The 19,374-nt window shown below is 36.8% G+C and overlaps 1 protein-coding gene across 1 annotated transcript in view; it reads left to right on the top strand.

Annotated features, from left to right (window-relative positions):
- Positions 1 to 16,864, top strand: part of nek11 (NIMA-related kinase 11) — a 99,461-nt gene extending 82,597 nt beyond the window's left edge. Inside the window, exons 14-15 of the mRNA XM_030158070.1 lie at positions 2,216 to 2,309; positions 16,450 to 16,864. Coding sequence (XP_030013930.1) covers positions 2,216 to 2,309; positions 16,450 to 16,672 — 317 coding nt within the window. The 3' untranslated portion in view covers positions 16,673 to 16,864. The remainder of the gene's footprint in view (positions 1 to 2,215; positions 2,310 to 16,449) is intronic.
- The last annotated feature ends 2,510 nt before the right edge of the window (positions 16,865 to 19,374 follow it).

The following is a 19,374-nucleotide window of genomic DNA, read 5'->3' as shown; positions in this document are numbered from 1 at the left end:
TGAGCGCGGCCCCGATGAAGCTGCTGATTATAAAGAGCTGAATGTTAATGAGCGCTGAATGTTAATGATTTGACCCGGTGCTGATCACACTCAGCTGATCAACTCATACTGTTGCATCACAGAGACAAAAACGTCTCTGTCAGTGGGATTTAATGTCTCAGATGTAACTGTGGATTTGAGGACGTTTGTCCAATGTCATGAACATTAAATATGTAAAATTCAGATGCAGCTGCTGTAGTTAATATGTTGAGTTATGGACCATGACTCACTCTGCGTAATCATGATGAAATACACCCCAAGATTTTTTTACCCTGTTCACACTGAAATTCATCCACTTTCATTTTCTAAAATACCTCTGTCCACAGTAGAACAAAAATAAGTGGTGCCAGGCACAACAAACCCCGCCCCTTGCACATATTTCGCCCATTATAAGTAAATGTGAAGATATTTTAAAAATTAATAAAGAATTTCATCTTCGACCAACTGTTCCCAAAATGTAATGAAATCTATTCTGGGTCAGTGGCAATCTATAAAGTCAATTTGGTATGAATTCAAACAATAGTTTTGCTCCTACAGATATGTGAAATTTTGCCCATTGTAAGTAAATGAAAAAAAAAAAAGATTTGAAAAATTCATTTTAAAAAAATTGAACTTTGACCTACTTTTCCCAAAATATAATCAGATATACTCTGGGTCACTGGCAATCTATAAACCCAATTTGGTATGCATGTACCAATAGTTTGGCTGTTATAAACATTTGAAATTTCGCCCATTACAACAAAATGAGGGGAAAAAAAGATTTGAAAAATTCATAAAAAATTTAAACTTTGACCTACTTTTCCCAAAATGTAATGAAATCTATTCTGGGTCACTGGCAATCTGTAAACCCAATTTGATATGAATTCAACTAATAGTTTTGCTGCTAGAGTGTTAACAAACAAACAAATGAAGAAACAAACAAGTGGTTCCAGGCACAACAAACCCCACCCCTCACACATATTGTAGCTTGTTTTGGCATCGATTCAGCTGAAGTCATCATGTCTATGTGTGTACTGATGTTAGCATTTGAAACAGCAATTGAAACAAAATTGATATTTTTATAGACATGTGAAATCTCACCCATTATAAGTAAATGGAAGAAAAAAAATATGTAAAAAAAAAAAAAAAAAAAATTGATAAAAAATTTGAACTCTGACCTATTTTTCCCAAGATGTAATGAGGTCTATTCTGGGTCACTGGCAATCTATAAACCCAATTTGATAAGAATTCAACCAATGGTTCTGCTGCTACAGTATTAACAAACAAAGAGACAAACAAAGAAACAAACAAACCAAACCAAAAACAGAACCCCTATGACTCCCCTTCAGGGGGCGGGGTAAAAGAAAAAAAAGAGTACAAACTGTCACAAACATTTATGTACCGCACACAGAGGATTTAGTCTGTCATGAAAATCTGGCAACTACAAGTGAAGTTACAAATATAAGTTTCCTCAACTGTTGGTTTGGGTTGTTTGGGTATAATTTTTACATGATCTAGATTTATGTTTTGACCAACAAAATATGACCACAGTGTAAAAACAGAGACAGACTGAAGCAGAGGTCTGATGAATAAAAACCAAGTGATTTATTAATAATCACTGTTCATTCTGGTCCCATCTCCCACATGTTTCTGTGTGGACATTGATTCACTGAAGGTAAAACACTGATTTATTCTCTATCAGCACTGATACACAACAGTGATATTCTGCAAAACTCATATTTGCCTGTACATTTGTGCCTGTCGTCCTCATGTAAACAGGTTTTTAAGTCACAAAAACAAGAGCATGTTTTTATGATCAAACACATATGAAGTGATGAGATAAAAGACAAAGCAATGATTTATAATTTTAACATAAATATCCACACTTGATTCTGCTTAACTTTTCTTTTGTCCTGTCCATTCTAATGCAGACATAAAGTACATTTGGGCCTCTCATCCACACGTAAACAATATTTTAGGTCACAAAAGCATTCTCCAAAGTCTACTGTAGTTTCAACACTTTGTAGACTATCTTTACCACACAGGGTCGTCTCACCTTGTTGAAGTTTCACAGTTCAATAAGTCTTCAGCTCCACAGAACATGGACAAATACCATCTAATGTGCTTTATAATCATATATAGTATCCTGTTTGTCTGAGTAACGTGTGTCTGGTGTTTCGTTCTGTTTGTTAACCAGCTGATACTGCAGAGTCCGACACCCCTCAGAGTCCATGGGGACCCCGGGTGTTTAACATCAGTCTAATGGAGACCAGGATCCATCGTCTGAGAGAGTGAGTCTGACCACTTTATGTTTATGTTCTGTTAGAATCAATAAGACCAGGGGTGGGTTTGTGCAAAAATACATGTGAAGTTTTACAGTGAATCAAAATGTTTTTACATTCTAACATAACTGTGAAAAATCTTTGTAAATCAGACTTAATGAATATCAGCGTTCAGAAGCTGGACCTGCAGTTGATGGGCTTAACACTTAAAGGTCCAGAGCAGTGTTTTAGATGTCTGTCTCTTATGTATTTATTCTGTTTTTCTATAATTTTGCATGAGTCAGCATCAGGTGTGAACCCAAAGTTTCATCCAGTTGAAAGGAACATGTATTTTAGAACATTAGAACATCACTTTTAGAACTTTAGTACATTTTCCAAAGTGAAGATTTTTATAAACTCTGGATGGTGTGTGTCAATGTGTTCAGAAAAAACGGAGAAACTGGAAAACATTCAAAAATAAAGTAAAATACAATAACATGGTTTTATTGTGAACGTTAGGTACTTATATGTTCAGCTGCCAAATGAATTTTCATCCACAAAATCAAGTGAAATCCATTTTTTCTAATATTATCGTTGATGTTTTTCAGGGTATTTTTTATATTAATTAACTGACCATGTACATTTGCCCAAAATGACTTATATTATCAAGTGCACAAATGCAAACAGTGACACACATTTTATTTAATAAATTATACATATTCCTACAGAGAATCAGAGGATTCAAAAGAGACAAAAAGTAGATAAACTCCACTTTACCTGATTTTAGAAAGCATATACTGATAGGATTAAAGGTTCTGTAGTTTTAGAGCATTAGATTAGATTAGATTAGATTAGATTAGAGTATATTACATTACATTACATTATATTACATTACATTAGAAATTCACAAGTTCCAGCAGTATTCATAACCTTAGGTGTACAGTAAATGCTTCTAAAACACACAGTAAAACATTAAACATCCACTAAAAATAAGTCCAGTGCAAAGCAGAATTTATGTCTAACACACTGCACAAATCTTTTAAGTTAATGCTGATTAACTTGACCACTTAAGTATGGAATGAAGCAAAAGTATTGCTACAAATGGCCTGAAATAAACTCACAAATCATAATGATGTGTACTAACGACATCAATGCTACAAAACTACAAGCTGGTGCAGTACCTTCTGTAAAATACACTGATAGATGGACCAATTAAAAGAAACTTTAGCTGCGTAAATAAAGTTGTTTATTTAGAGTTGTTTATTTTTGTGTTGATACACTCTGTTCAATCCCTGAAAATCAGATCATACGATATGATCTGAAATGATATGATGGGCTTTATTGTCCTCTTGTGGATCAATATATGAATATTGATATGACAGATTAAGATCGATCACCATCTAAAATCATGAATGAGACCGAAGGTGAACTGATGATGATCTGTGGTTTGTTTTGTTGTTGAATATTATAGAAGTGAAATGAGGGGCTGCATCTGGACCACCCACAAGGAGGACTGGGATAGAAACCTTTCAAGTGGAGATGAGCTGTAGATTTAAATTCATATTAACCACTCATACAGCTGATGTTTAAGTCAAACTGAGATCAAATGGAAGAAAACTGCTCATGTTCAAAGTCAGGTTACACTGGTCTACAAGTAAAAGGCCTCCAGAACAAAAGGAGTGAACATTTGAGTCAATATATGAAGAAAAATTAAGTCAAAAATTCAGGTTGGCTGTAGTTTCAAAGATTCAGTCTTGGGTTAAAATGTGAAATTCTGGGAATCAATGAGAGAACGGGTTTAGTCCAAAGGAATGTTCGCCTCAGAGCAACAGATCTCCTTCAAAACACTGTCTGCACTTCATAATATATGCACTTTACAGGTTCTTTATGCTGGAAGATTTAGGAATCTGTTGTATAAATGTACATAAACCAATATATATGTGAAATAACACCTTATTATAATGGGTGCGTCTGTGAAACTGCTCCATAAAAAACATGGGGCTAAAAATTCAAACCAGATGTAGACTAATGTTATGAAGCAAGTTTGGAAGCACTTTGGGTCTATTTTAAAAATAAATATTTACTGAGATAAAAGAGAAACTGTTTTTCAGATAAACAAATTTTATATTATTTTACATTATATTTGATACAAAAATCTGCATGTAACACAGTAAAAGGACACGAAAATTATGCGCTACTATTTTTTGAATATCTTTTTATTCCCTCACAGGTACATTTTGGGAATCGAACCAATTATGTAAGGCAGAGTGTTTCACAAAAATGACCACTGTTGCAAAATCATTTGCAATTTATTTGTGTTTAAATGGGCAGGTTCTATATGTAACACAAGTGGACACGATGGGTTACATACAAAACCTGGAATGAAACTGAGATTCATGAAAAACCCACATGTCTGGATTAGAAAAACTACTAGGATCATCAAATTTAATGCAGTGCACATTTATAGCAGTATCTAAGACCATTTCAAGCTGTGTTTTCAAAATAAAACACATTGGCACGTAGGTAGCTTTTCATGTCCCAATTTTGGTCCTATTTTTGGCCCCATTATTTTATTAAAAATTCCTTCATTTTGGGATGGTCAGAGCAAGACTATAATTTTTTTTTGCATTTATCTGAGGTTATCATTAGGTACATCCTGGGGGGATATATGTCTAAATTTCTCTTTTATTATTGGGACTAAAAAGCTGCTAAAATGCCAGATACCAAAATGAACCCAGTTTCATAGAAGCACCCATATACATTGAAAACATCAACTAAGCACTTTTGTCACTTATTTTCCAATTCGTCTTATTAAAGTATGTATGAGTTAGTATATTTAGTGTCTGACACAGATAATGTAGACTAATATAATCCTCAAGTCCTTCCCTATTTTTAGAAAATAACTCCTGGCGTTGGTAGAAAACATGACTCACTGGTTAGAAGAAAAGTATTATTTGTCAGAACACTTTTCGAAAGTCATTTTTGTGCACATTGTTGCTTTTATCTTGGTTTCCTTCTACAAACTTCTCTCTGATTCTGTTTTTTCTCACGTCGTCTCAGTTCACAGACTTTGAGCTGTTTTTATAATAACAACGTTCCCGTCTTTCCTTTTCCTGTTTACGGTTTGGCTTTTGGTCTGAGATATCGGCTCAGATTTAAGCTCCGTGAGTGAAAGTTTAATTTGAAATAATCCAATTACTGTAGACAAACACGGTCCCTGAAGGTACAGATTGTCGCCGTGTGGATCAGAGTGTAAGATGAACCCAACTCGGATTAAAATGAAGAAGCAGAAACGCAAACAGAAATCACAGTGGAGAAAAAAAAGAACATCTTCACTCAGAAACAACAGAGGACATTAAACAGAAACTATAAACTGTCAGATGATCTTACATTATGTCTGCTTCTGTTTGTCTTAGACTCACCTGGTGAAACAGGTGAAGGTTTATCTGATGCACGATTCTTCATTAACGGTTAAAACCATCAGAGCCGCTAATCATCATCAACCACAGTTTAATATCTCAAACACGTCTTTATTTATTACAGTCTTTACTCAATTTCACACTGAGACTTTAATCTGCTTTTTACTTCATTACATAATCAGAATCAACTGTCAGTTTATTGGAAAAACATAGACTTGGTCTCATTTTATCGTCTCACAGTGTTCTTCATTTACATTCATAAACTGAATAATTACACATCAATACACAAATTTCACAGAGAAACGATAATAAGGAAACAAAATGAGTTCATGGATTCCTCATGTTCTGTAGAGGGATGGTCTGTTGTGCACATGCTCAGATATTAACCAATAAAGACCCAGTGCTGCTTTTATGTCAGTTCCCAAATGAAATGTTCTCTCTATTTAACCTTTCTTAAGTGATTTAGCATTATTGATTATAATATTATCCTCTGTCTTTTGTATTTTATCAATATAAATTAGGTATTTTCCTACATTTAATTTACTTAAAGTGTTCATAAAACCTCAGATTAAAGTTGAAGGTTATTATATCAAAAACAGAGAAAACTGAACAAAAAGTGACTTTTCCAGTCAAATGTCTCATTAATTAAACCTAAAACCAGTGTGTCCATCCACTGTCATTGATCCAACTCCATGGGTTTTACTGGTGAGTCAATGCTGTAGAAGATGACAGTGTTTCCATGGTAACTACAGAGCCTCTAAACGTGCAAATGGGTCATATCTGATGACCATGAAAAGATGACAAACTGTATTTTACACCAGTTATTTACATGTATTGATAGGATTAGTGGATCACAGGTATTAAACAGTTTAGATCAGTAGATGGTTTTGGTTAAAGGTGGATGTTTAGGTCTTTATGGGTTAATGCTACATGTCGAGACAGGGTCAGGGGTCAAGGGTCAAGGCATATCAAAAATGGCATGACCAAGTGGCAGAACATGCAGAACATAGACGTGGGTTGTGTTAGAACTGTCATTTTTTGCTTTGTTTAGTTTCTGAGTGACATGACCTGAAATGCATCCATCTCAAAAGATTAGAATGTCATTTAAAAATCGGAACTTTTTTCGGTTATTTCAGAAAGTCAAAAGAGGATATATTCTTGACTTAGCATGTAAAAATGTTCAAAGCATTGCTTTTTGTGAATTTTGATAAGGAAGGACATAACTAAACAAGTGGTGCCAGGCACAACAAACCCCACCACTTTCACGTATTGTAGTTTATTTTGGCATTGATCCAGATGATGTCATCATGATGTCAGATTGAGTTGATTAGAAATGACAGATTTATGGATGCTTTTATTTGACTGATTTCCTGATACTTTATAAAGGAGTGCCACAATGTTAAGTAAATGGTGTGGAGGGAATTTGACAAAAATTTACCCAAAATATGAAAAAATACATATGCCCTAGCTTTATGTTAGCGTGATGTCTAAGAATTGCCTCTATATGTGCCAAGTTTGAAGTAAATTTAAACAAAATTGATGTTTTATAGACATTTGAAATTTATTTAGAGGTAAATGGGATTTTTTTTTTTTTTAATTTCATTGAAAAATTTTATTTTGACCTACTTTTCCCAAAATGTAATCACATTGATTCTGGGTCACTGGCAATTTATAAACCCAATTTGGTATGAATTCAACCAATAGTTTTGCTGCTAGAGTGTTAACAAACAAAGAAACAAACCGAACCAAAAACCCCTTGCCTCCCCTTCGGGGGTGGGGTAATAATTAAAAACCAGTATCTCAAGCATGGCACAGGTACAGAAAGAGGACTGGATGAGAAAAGTGTGGTTGGAAAGGTAGACAAGCACCTGGTATAGCAGAAGCCTTTAGAAGATTATCAAGAAAAAGTCCATTGAGGAACTTGGTGGATCTTCATAGAGTGGACTGAGGCTTGGTCCTTCAAGAGACACAATCCATAGAAGAGTCCAGGAAAAGGACCACGGATGGTAGATTTATACAGCCAAGATGCTCCTGAACCAGAGACAGTGTCAGAAGAGTCTTACCTGGGCCAAGGAGGAAGAGACCTGGACCAATGCTCAGTGGTCCAAAGTTGAGTTCCTGGAGTCTGGAAAAAGAGTGCAGATCCACAGAATCCAAGTCCAGTGTGAAGTCTCCACAGTCAGGGATGATTTGGGGTGTCATGTGGTCTGCTGTTGATCCACTGGCTTTTATCAAGACCAAGATCAGTACAAAATCAGAAGATCTTTGACCCATTCATGCTTCTGTCTACTGATGAGCTTTATGCTGGTTTCTTTTGCATGATTACATATTTTAGCACATATGGACATGACTGTACTGCTGGAATGTGAATTTATTGTTGAGGAAAAGTTATTACCGTATTTTTAGCATCATCGTAGGAATATTGTTAAGTTTCCATCCAGTCCATTTTTATTCATAAAGCACAAATTTAAATAAACACAAAAGGTTTCCAAAGTGCTGTACAGTAAAATAAACACAATAAAAACATAATAAGAAGATGAAATACTAAGATAAAAACACAATAAAACACAATAGATGAATAAAGAGACCCCAGATAAAATATCCATGCACATAAAATCAACAAACTACGGGGTGTGAAAAACCAAAGAAAAGAGGTGGGTTTTAAGAAGAGTTTTAAAGTTAGACAGTGAGGAGACCTGTCTAATGTGCAGCTGCAGTTCAGTCTATAGTTTTGGAGCTGCAACAGAAAACACTCGGTCCCCTCTGAGCTTCAGCCTAGTTTTGGGAACCTTCAGGAGCAGCTGGTCAGCTGACCTGAGAGATCAGCTGGATGTGTAGGGTACAGAAGCTCAGAGAGGTATGGTGGGGGTAAAACCATTTAAAGATTTAAAAGCAAATAAAACAAGTTTAAAATGAATTCTTAAATGGATGGGTAGCCAGTGGAGTGAAGTTAAAATTGGTGAAATCTGCTCAAACTTTCTCGTGCCAGTTTAAAGACGTGCAGCGGCGTTTAACAAGGACTAAAAATCAGCCTTCAAATTTAATAATAATGATTTATTGTTTTAACTGTTGTATTATTATGATCATACACTTGGTTGAATCAAATCTAAATTTATGTTGATGTCTGTTTGAGAAAAGGATTTGTTCATATTTTAGTTTGACGTCTTGTTTTAATGGTCTGAAGAATATACATTAATTAGTCTTGGATCTATCAAACAGACATGTCTTTGGTCTCCGAGTCCACATCTATTATTGATCCTCTGCTCTTTGTTCTTGGATAAATTAGTCTGTCTGAGGGCAAAGATCAGGTTTTATATTTTTAGTTCACTGAAGGGCTGTCTTGACCAACTAAACACAGAGGTTTAGTTGGTTCTTGTTGGTCCTAATAATCCTCCATCTAGACCCTGGTTCCAGATCAGTAAACCAATCTGGAACCAGTTTTCCTGCAGCAAACTGTTCTTTAAAGGTTGAAACTGAAAGAACTGGTTTGAGATGAAACCTCGGACCTGAACCTGAAGGTTTATTTGTACGATCAACTCTGATGTCATAGACTGGACTCCTGTATCTGGTCTAGTCTCGACTTGGTCTCTGTTTTGGTGGTCTCGACTCTCAATGTGAGTAGGTGGTAACCATGGCAACAGCAGGAGGATCCTCTCGGTGGAATTAAAAGCCGTCAGAGCTTGTCATAAAACAGAAGGAAATAAGACTGTTAATACTTTACAGCAGCGTCCACATCCTGCCTCTATTTTTATAAAGAAGGACGAGCATCAGCAGGATCAGCTGTTCCACTTCCAGTCATTTACTGCAGAGCGCCCGTGGTGTACTTTGATACGAGGTTATATTAGAAAGAATACATTATCATAAATTATATCCTACCTTTCTGCAAACTGACAGGTCATGAATGCTGAGGAAACTTTAGTCCCGGTAGCATTTCTCAGCATGAAAAGAAGTCAGAAAACTACAGGAAAAAGCCTGAACGTTTGGAGCTGAGGTGTGTTTTCATGTCATTTCAGTGTCAGTGGGATTCTACACATACACGGTACGTTTCAAACACAATCTGCTGCCACCATTTATCACTTTATCACTTCATTAACAAGCTCTAAAAACACTGAGGCGTCTTGTCTATGGCAACGGTAGCTGAGGATCATGGGTAATTGCACTATGTAGAGTCAGTCATACACATCAGCAGCACCAGTAATAATGTCAGTTCATGGATATCATTGGATCAGGGTGATACATCTAATAATGATCTTGCAATAAACATTTTCATGTCAGTCAGTATCGATGAACGTCAGGAAAAAACACATATTGTATTTCTCTCCAGTTTCAAGGCTGATTTTTGATCCTGAGATAAAGTTGAAGAAACCAGAAGGTAATTTATGGTTTTAAGTTATTGACAAACAAGACCAAAACAAGTGGTGTCAGGCACAACAAACCCCGCCCCTTGCATGTATTGTAGATTATTTTGGCATCGATCCAACTGATGTCATCATGTCTATGCGTGTGCTGATGTCAGCATATCAATTGCTTCTACAGTCGCAGAAAAAATTATTAGACCACCCTTGTTTTCTTCAATTTCTTGCTCATTTTAATGCCTGGTACAACTAAAGGTGCATTTGTTTGGACAAATATAATGATAACAACAAAAATAGTTCATAAGAGTTTAATTTCAGAGCTGATATTTATCCATTTTCCATGTTTTCTTGATAATAACCAAAATTACTTCAGTTCTTACATCAGTAGCTATGGCATTGTACTGAAAAAAACAGTGCTTTTAGGCATTCCATGTTTTCTTTTCTGTCTGTTTCAGTCACATGTTACACACAGGAGTTAGTACTTGATTGCATAACCATTGTTTTTGATGACTTTTGATGGTCTAATAATTTTTTTCCACAACTGTATAGTATATGTGCCAATTTTGAAGTAAATTGAAACAAAACTGATATTTTTATAAACATTTGAAATGTCAGCCATTATAAGTAAATGGGAGGGAAAAAAAAGATTAATAAAATATAAAAAATTTAACTTTGACTTACTTTTTCCAAAAATGTAATCACATCTATTCTGGGTCACTGGCAATCTATAAACCCAATTTGGTAAGAATTCAATCAATAGTTTTGCTGCTAGAGTATTAACAAGCAAACAAACAAACTGAACCAAAAACCATACTCCTTGCCTCCCCTCTGGGGGCGGGGTAATAATAACACTAATCCTGGTGTCTCTATTCAAACAGAATAATTACCTCCGCCAAGGAGGTTATGTTTTTGCCAGTGTTGGTTTGTCTGTCTGTCTGTCCGTGTGCAAGATAACTCAAAAACTTATGGACGGATTTGGATGAAAATTTCAGGAAATGTTGATACTGACACAAGGAACAAATGATTAAATTTTGGTGGTGATCGGGGGGAGGGGCACTTATCTGCCTTGGCGGAGGTCTGTGCACTCCGAGTGCTTTTCTAGTTAGAAATTTGTTTACTCTGAAATGTGATGATAACCCATGACTCAAACCTTCATAAAACTGTTAAACTCACAATAAATGATAAATAAAATTGCATTCATTTACTTTATAATCAAGGTCTTCCCACATACAGTCAGTGTACTTCATGGATTCCAGTCTCTGAGGGTTTTTTCCTGCCAAGGCTGAAACCGTTCGTCAGTTCTTCTAATCCCCGTGGCCAGTTTGTGGTCTTTGTGTTGGTCCAGCTGTAGGTCATGCTTTAATCCTACGGCTGCCGTTCAGTTTGTTCAGCAGGAACACGTTCGATCTGCTGCAGTTCAGAGTTGGTGAGAAGAGATGAAGATGAGCGCAAATCAATACATCATCAGTTTGTGTTCAGAAGGTGTGAATTCACAATCTTCGATTTATGTTTTATATCCTGTGGAGTTAATCCACAAACTGGACCAGGACTGGATCCAGATACCAGGAGACTGAGGGAGAAGATTAAGGTCCCCTGACTTTAACTAAATCAAATCAAATCAAATGAGCTTTATTTGTGACATACACAATCATACATTGTAGAACGTGCAGTGAAATGTATTGTGTGTCTGTTCTCCAAATACTTATACACTACAAAACAACAAAGGACAACAGTATAAAAGAAAAACCAAATAAGCAAGTACACGATAAACTAAGAGCATATGAATAGAATCTAAATAGAAATATAAAGTGGATTAAATGTGCTTAGTGCAATGTGCAGTTGTAAAAGAAAGAAGTCAGTGTTTGTTGAGGATGCGAATGGCCTGAGGAAAGAAGCTCCCCCTCATCCTCTCGGTGTTAGCCTGCAGGCAGTGGTAGTGCCTCCCAGAAGGCAGCAGTAAAAACAGTTTATTGCCGGGGTGAGTGGGCTCTCAAGATTTTGGTGGCCCTGGTTCTGCAGCGTTTGGTGTAAATGTCCATTTGGTTGGGGAGGGAGGTTCTGAGGATGGCCAGTAAGTCCAGGTTGGAGGTGATGATACTGTACAAAGGGATACTCTCTACTGTACAGGTGTAGAAGTTCTTGAGTATCCTGACGGAGAGTTGGAAGACATCTGAGGAGGTAGAATCGCTGACGGACCTTCTTTACCAGGACGTTGATGTGTTTGGTCCATGTCGGATCCTCTGAGATGTTGACCCCAAGGTATCTGAAGCTGTCCAACCTCTCCACCAGTGTCCTGCAAATGGTGAGCAGGGTGTAGCTCCTCTGCTGCTTCCGGCTGAAGTCCACAATCAATTCTTTAGTTTTGCCGATGTTCAGCTGCAGGTTGTTGAGCTGGTACCAGTCCTCCAGGAGGCAGATCTCACTCCTGTACGACCTCTAGTTGTCATTGGAGATGAGACCCACCACAGCCGTGTCGTCAGTAAACTTGACAATGATGTTGTCCTCAGACGTGGCCAAGATGTCAACTACTATGTTAAACTGTACCTGAGTAAATATAAAATGACTGAAGGGATTTAATAAGGCATGATGGTCTCTGAACTACCCAAGTTATAAATAATGTAATGTAATGTAGATAGAATTTGACCAAAAAAAACCAAATAAAATAGCAGCAAGTAATGTTTAAGACAAAAAAAATAACCAACTATCAAAGAATAATCGGAAAACATTTATTAATAGGGAAGGAAACCACAATTTCAAGGGAAGGGGTTATAATATTTAATATGTGGGTGCTGTTTGTGAGGTGAAATTATGGAACAGTATGAACGAGTTAAAACTGTCCAAATCCTGTATGTTTCAGTTTAAACAGAGGTGTAAAGAGAGGATTTTGTTGACATATGAGGACCAAAATGTTTAAATATCAATAGGTTTTCTTATTTATTTTTCCTTTTCCAATGTGTACATAATTTCTTTTGTATAATTGTATATTTTTTTTTAAATTTAATTTTATTTATGTTGATAATTTGCTTTTGTTGGTTGTACTGTGTGTAAAACATTCATTCATTCATTGTCCCCTCCTCCAACCACCTGCCTAAACCCAGTCAGTTGTGTTTATTTGGCCGAGAAGAGTGTCAATGTATGAAAAGTAGCATTTTGGGTCATTTTCGGAAAAGTTATCGGCTGCTGTTGAACATCACGTCAGGTCATACTGATCCAAATTCTATGTAAAGGTTAAAAATCTGGATTTATTGGAGCCAACACATCTGTGAATGCAGTAAACAGGACTGAAGTTAAAACCTGAAGACTGAGCCCATCAGATGACGTTTTATTCCTGTTTGGATGTTTTTTCTGTCTGCACTGAAGCGTGTGACTCTGGAGAAGAGAAAAAGAAAACATTCTCTGAAGCGCCAGACGACCGGAGAACGTCCTGTCAAACAGAAGAAGAAGAAACATGTGGTTCACCTGCCGACAGGAGACCAAACAGAGTCAAACACCTGAGACGGACCGAGACCAACACGGATTGTCCTGTCAGTCAAAACTCCTCCCACAGGACGAAGACCAGGAGATGACACCACACAAACAGCACAAATGGATTCACGGATTCAAAGGTCAAAGGTCGGAGCTGCTGTAAATATGATCCTGTCGGCCATGGGAGGAAATACACACTAACACACGATCACGTATCACTATCAAACCGAGGTCCGGGTTTACACATGTCTGGAGTAAATATAGGACGTCTAGTGAGACAGGTTTGGAAAGTTTGGACATGTTTGTAAAGCACAAAGAAAAGAGATAAATCCTTCACCTGGTAAATACAGAACAGGTTAGTTTTCAAGGACTGTCACATAACAAGGAACCTACTGAATAAATGGACAACAAAGGAACAAACTAAATTAACTTTTTTATTTTATTTATTTATTTTTTTTACATCAAAACTATTAGACTATTAAACTCTCTTGACAAGGGGTATCAAACTTATTTTAGTTCAGGGGCCACATATACCTTGACCAATAAAATACTAGCATACTAATGTATAAGTAACGACAACTCTAAATAAGTTTCTTTGTTTTCGTGCAAAAAAGTAAAGTTCAATGATTAAAATGTTTACATTTAGAAACTATCCTTTAAAAAATGTGACTCGCCTGAATGACTTGAAGGAATGCATGACCCTAACCCTATGGTGATGACAATATTTGCCAAATTTATTTATTATTTATTTATATATTATGTATTTGCCAAATCAAACCACTTATAATTTATCTTATTTATTTAATGGTTTATGTAATATGGATAATGCACATTAATTAACAGTTGTATAAAAATACATCATGTAAATATGCCAGAATTAGTAAAATACCTATTTTTCATCTGCAGTCCCTAGGCATGTATTACGAAAAACAGCCAACATTCATACAACACTCATTCACTATAAATCAAAAGATACACATAATAATGACATACACATCACAAAAACAAACAAAACAACAACAACAACAATAAGCAAGAAGAGGGCATAAACTAATGACGAGCTTATAAATTAATTAGCTTATTTATTCATCTAAGATTTCTATAAACATGTATAATAAGTGTTTTATATTATTATTGCAAGTTAATAAGTTGCCTATTCACTTTAGCGACCATACTTTGGCGGCTAAAATGACAATTTAAAATCTTTATATTCCTAAACCTACATATCATGTTAACTGCTAGCCTTAGCATGCTAAGCTAATTGCTAGGCTATGCTAACTTGATAAGATTGACCAGAAATAATTTATGAAAAAAACTCAATTGTTACTATAAATAAAGACCTCTATTACTTCTTTTGTAATATTTAAGTGATACATGTACAAAATTCAGGCTTCAGTACCCTAAAACTACATAACTAGTAATCAAGTGTAGCTGCTATAGCATTAGCTAATTACAGATACAGAAATGACTAGCCAGCTTAGATATTGATAATATGCATGGAAATAACATTTAAATATGTAAATTGTAAATAAAAAGACATCCTTAACTTAGATCTTGTCACATACAGATTGTGGGCTATGCTTTATAACACTTAAGCCATAGACATAAACTAAAATAGTCAGCTGAAAGTAAGACAAAATACAGAACTTACTTCAGCTCAAATCAACAACATCAGGTAGAATCACTTCTGCCTATTTCTTAAAGAAACACTACATCTATTCTTCACAATCCAATTTGGGGTAACAAGAGCAACAGGCAACAAATCCAAATTCTGTTATTAAACTTTTTTTTTTTTTTTTTTTTTTTTTAATAAAATTGCACCTACAATTCCTAAGAAATATTAATGTCTATTAATAATTGAATGATTTCCATTCTGCAGCATTTACCCATTGGACTTACATACAGATGATGATGCACAGCCTTGAAGTCTGTTGGTAACCATTGATCTGTTGTTCCAAACTCATTCAAATTACTAAAATCATGTGTGTGTGTGTGTGTGTGTGTGTGTGTGTGTGTGTGTGTGTGTGTGTGTAAGTGTGCCATGAAGCTAAATATCTTCATCTTCTGTCTTTCGGAATTTTGCGAGTAGCTTAAAATCCTATTGAGGTTCTGGGCCTGTATTGCCAACTAGTAGAGAAATCATCACAGATCTGCTGGTTTTGGTTGGATTTTATAATTTTTTCTGTGGAATGAGTGTGTTGTTTGGTGAAAAGAATGGCATATTGGCTGATGTCATAACTTGGGGGAATAGTTGATTGCCAATGACGTAAAGTTGAAAATATTGGAAAAAAGTGAGAAAACGCCTTATTTTTTTTTGCATTAAATTGAGCCAAAATCCTGCAGAAATGTGTTTTAAGAATTATTTTTTCATTGAAGGTTGTCACCATATGTGTTTTTTGCATCTGGAATGCATTTATTGACAGCTTACCCAGCCCACTGAGGACTGAAGGAAAATTTTCATTTTTCAAAATTTTATGTCAAAAAATGAGGGGTACATACACTAATAAGGCCACAATTTTTTTTTCGCGATATTTCCAGCAGAGTAGACCCTCCAATTATTGGTCCTTAGGATAAAAATTAACAAAAAAAAAAAAAAACACAAATAAAAAGTATGGCAGACCATGTCAGGTTCAACTCATTTTTGAGACTTTGGCTCCTCGACTATAAGGGGTCACTCATGAATGAAAGCATTTCTGTAGCAACAAAAATGCCTTTTTCTTTAAGTAAAACCATTTTTGTCATATCAGGACATTTTTAATGATTAGGTTAACTATCACAAGAAAACAAACCTAAGGTAGAGGCTGAATTCTGCTCTGTAAAGGAAGCTTGTGCTGTGAACCTGCACAACTCTATTTTCTTTTTTTTTGGCTCCATCTGTGGCTGTTTGATGAGCTTCTTCTCACCTCTCTCACCTGTGTGTTTTACCTGCAGGTCACTGTGCAGTCGACTTGGCTCAGATGTTTTCCAGAAGCTTTATGAGAATCTAAAGGAGGCCCAACGGCAGGAGCAGGATGGAAGCATCAGCCGGAGCCAGCAGCAGGACGGACAGGAGGACAGTCTGCAGGTGGATCAGCTGCTGGTCTACGAAGATGAGCTGCAGACACTCAGACGTTTACAGGACGAAAACACACCTGAACCCACAGCATGTGTCTGAACACACTCCTGAACCCTCAGTGTAAATGCAGATGAAAAGTTCAACAGAAAAGAACTGAAGAATCCATGCACATGTTATTAGAAAGAACATGTACAGCTCTGTGACTTTTTCTACTTTAAAGTTTTATCAATTTGAGTTAACCCTTTAACCCCTGATGTGTCTGTGGTGAGTGTTCTGAATGTATGATTTATCTGAAATAGTCATAAATATTCAACTGTTTGCTCAATAGGAAAAGTTTCCAAATATGCTGATAGATGAATAGAATAGACCCTCTTCTTTCCATAGACATCTGAGCATGCTCAGTGCACCCCCTGCTACCTGTGTAATGGGGGATAAAACAATGAGTGAGACCGACTGACTGTAAAAATAGACAGTTTGTTTGTTTGTTTGACCTTGTTTTCCTTGTTTTATGTTTTCAGTGTTGTATGATTTTCTTTTCTTTTTTTCTTTCCCCTCTCTTTTTTTTTTTTTTTGACCATGTAACTGCTTTTTGGAGTTCAACCATGTGCCAAAAAGTAGCTGGACAGATTGAGACAAAAAGAGCCCCAAAACAAAAACTACTGGGCCAAAATTCAAATCCTTGTTGTTGTTCATTGTGTTCCAGTTCACAGTTCATGTTCTGCATCCTAAATCTCTTCATTCATTCATTCATTTTCTGAACCCGCTTTATCCACACTAGGGCCACAGGGGTCGCTTGGAGCCTGTCCGAGTTAATTAGCGGAGAAGGCAGGACGAGTCGCCAGTTTTTCATGTACATTCTGAGTGTCTTATTTAATAAAAAACTGTCAAACTTGAGTTCCTCTCTGTCTTTTTCTGTTATTCCACCTGTTTTGACCCTAAAACACTAAGTAAAGCAAAACCACTGAAGAAAAGGAACATAAACACATACTTACAGCAGCTTTTGTGAACCTGAAACAGACAACTTCTAACCCTAACCCCTAAACCTTACCCCTAACACTAACCCTTAACCCTCACCCCCCCAACCCTAACCCTAACCCCAAACCCTAACCCTCTAACCCTAACCCTTAACCCTAACCCCTAACCCCCCCCAACCGTAACCCTAACCCTCTAACCCTAACCCCTAACCCTAAACCTAACCCTTAACCCTAACCCGTAACCCCCCCCCAACCCTAACTCTAACCCTAACCCTCTAACCCTTAACCCTAACCCTTAACCCTAACCCTTACCCTAACCCCCCCCAACCCTAACTCTAACCCTAACCCTCTAACCCTAACCCTTACCCCTAACACTAACCCTTAACCCTAACCCCCCCAACCCTAACCCTCTAACCCTAACCCCTAACCCTCTAATCCTAACCCTAACCCCAAACCCTAACCCCTAATCATCTAATCCTAACCCTAACCCCTAACCCTCTAACCCTTACCCTCTAACCCTCTAACCTTAACCCCTAACCCTAAACCTAACCCCTAACCCTAACCCTCTAACCCTAACCCTTAACCCTTACCCTAACCCCCCCAACCCTAACTCTAACCCTAACCCTCTAACCCTAACCCTTAACCTTAACCCCTAACCCTTACCCTAACCCCCCCCAACCCTAACTCTAACCCTAACCCTCTAACCCTAACCCCTAACCCCAACCCCTAACCCTCTAATCCTAACCCTAACCCTATCCCTAACCTAACCCTAACCCTATCCCAAACCCTAACCCCTAACCCTTAACTCTAACCTTAACCCTAACCAAACCCTAACCCAACCCTAACCCAAACCCCTAACCCTAATCCTAACGCTAGCCCTAACCCTAATCCTAACGCTAGCCCTAACCCTAATCCTAACGCTAGCCCTAACCCTAATCCCAACCCTAACCCTTACCCTAGCCCTAATCCTTGGCCTAACCCCAACTCTACCCCTAATTACTACTATCACTACAACTGCTACTACTATCAATACTACAACTATTACTGTCGCTAATGCTACTACTACTAACCCTACCATTACTGTTCCCACTAGTAATACCACAATCACAAATGCTACTACTACTACTACTACTACAACTTGTACTACCACTACTACCACTAGGAATACTATTATCGCTACTGCTGCTACTACTACTATTACTACTATTACTTCTGCTACTACTACTATTATCATTACTACTACAGTCATTACTACTACTACTACTACTACTACTACCACTTGTAATACTCCTATCACTACTATTACTACTACTACTACTACTACACCGCCATCACTACTAATACTACTAATACTACAACAACAACTACTATTACCACTAGTAATACTACTTTCACTATTACTATTACTATTAACCTCTGACTCCTAAACCTAACCCTGGCCTTATCCTCAACTTCTCCTTTAGCCTTAACCCCACTCTAATCCCACTCCTATCCTTACCCCACATTTTACCACAGTTTTACTCAGTGTTTTTATTTACTTACCTGGAAGATTTTTAAGGAGACCTGGAAGAAGATTATTTTAACCCTTTCACACATAGTGGTCACTACAGTGGACAGCTATTCTACAGCTGTGCTCTTAGCATATTTTCAATGATTTTATTATTTTAGTTCCATACCAGCCAACACAGTGGACACTTAAGCATCATCCCATACACTGACATTCATACCATTACTGTAACTTTGCTGTTGATAAACCTGATCTGCACTAACATGTTTGAGTGTAAATCAGGTACTTGTTATTGTTGTTTGACTGTCATTAACATTAAG

Source organism: Sphaeramia orbicularis, chromosome 16 (genome assembly GCF_902148855.1).
Source record: "Sphaeramia orbicularis chromosome 16, fSphaOr1.1, whole genome shotgun sequence".
NCBI classification, from domain to species: domain Eukaryota; kingdom Metazoa; phylum Chordata; class Actinopteri; order Kurtiformes; family Apogonidae; genus Sphaeramia; species Sphaeramia orbicularis.
This window is presented reverse-complemented; position numbering and strand designations above follow the sequence as displayed.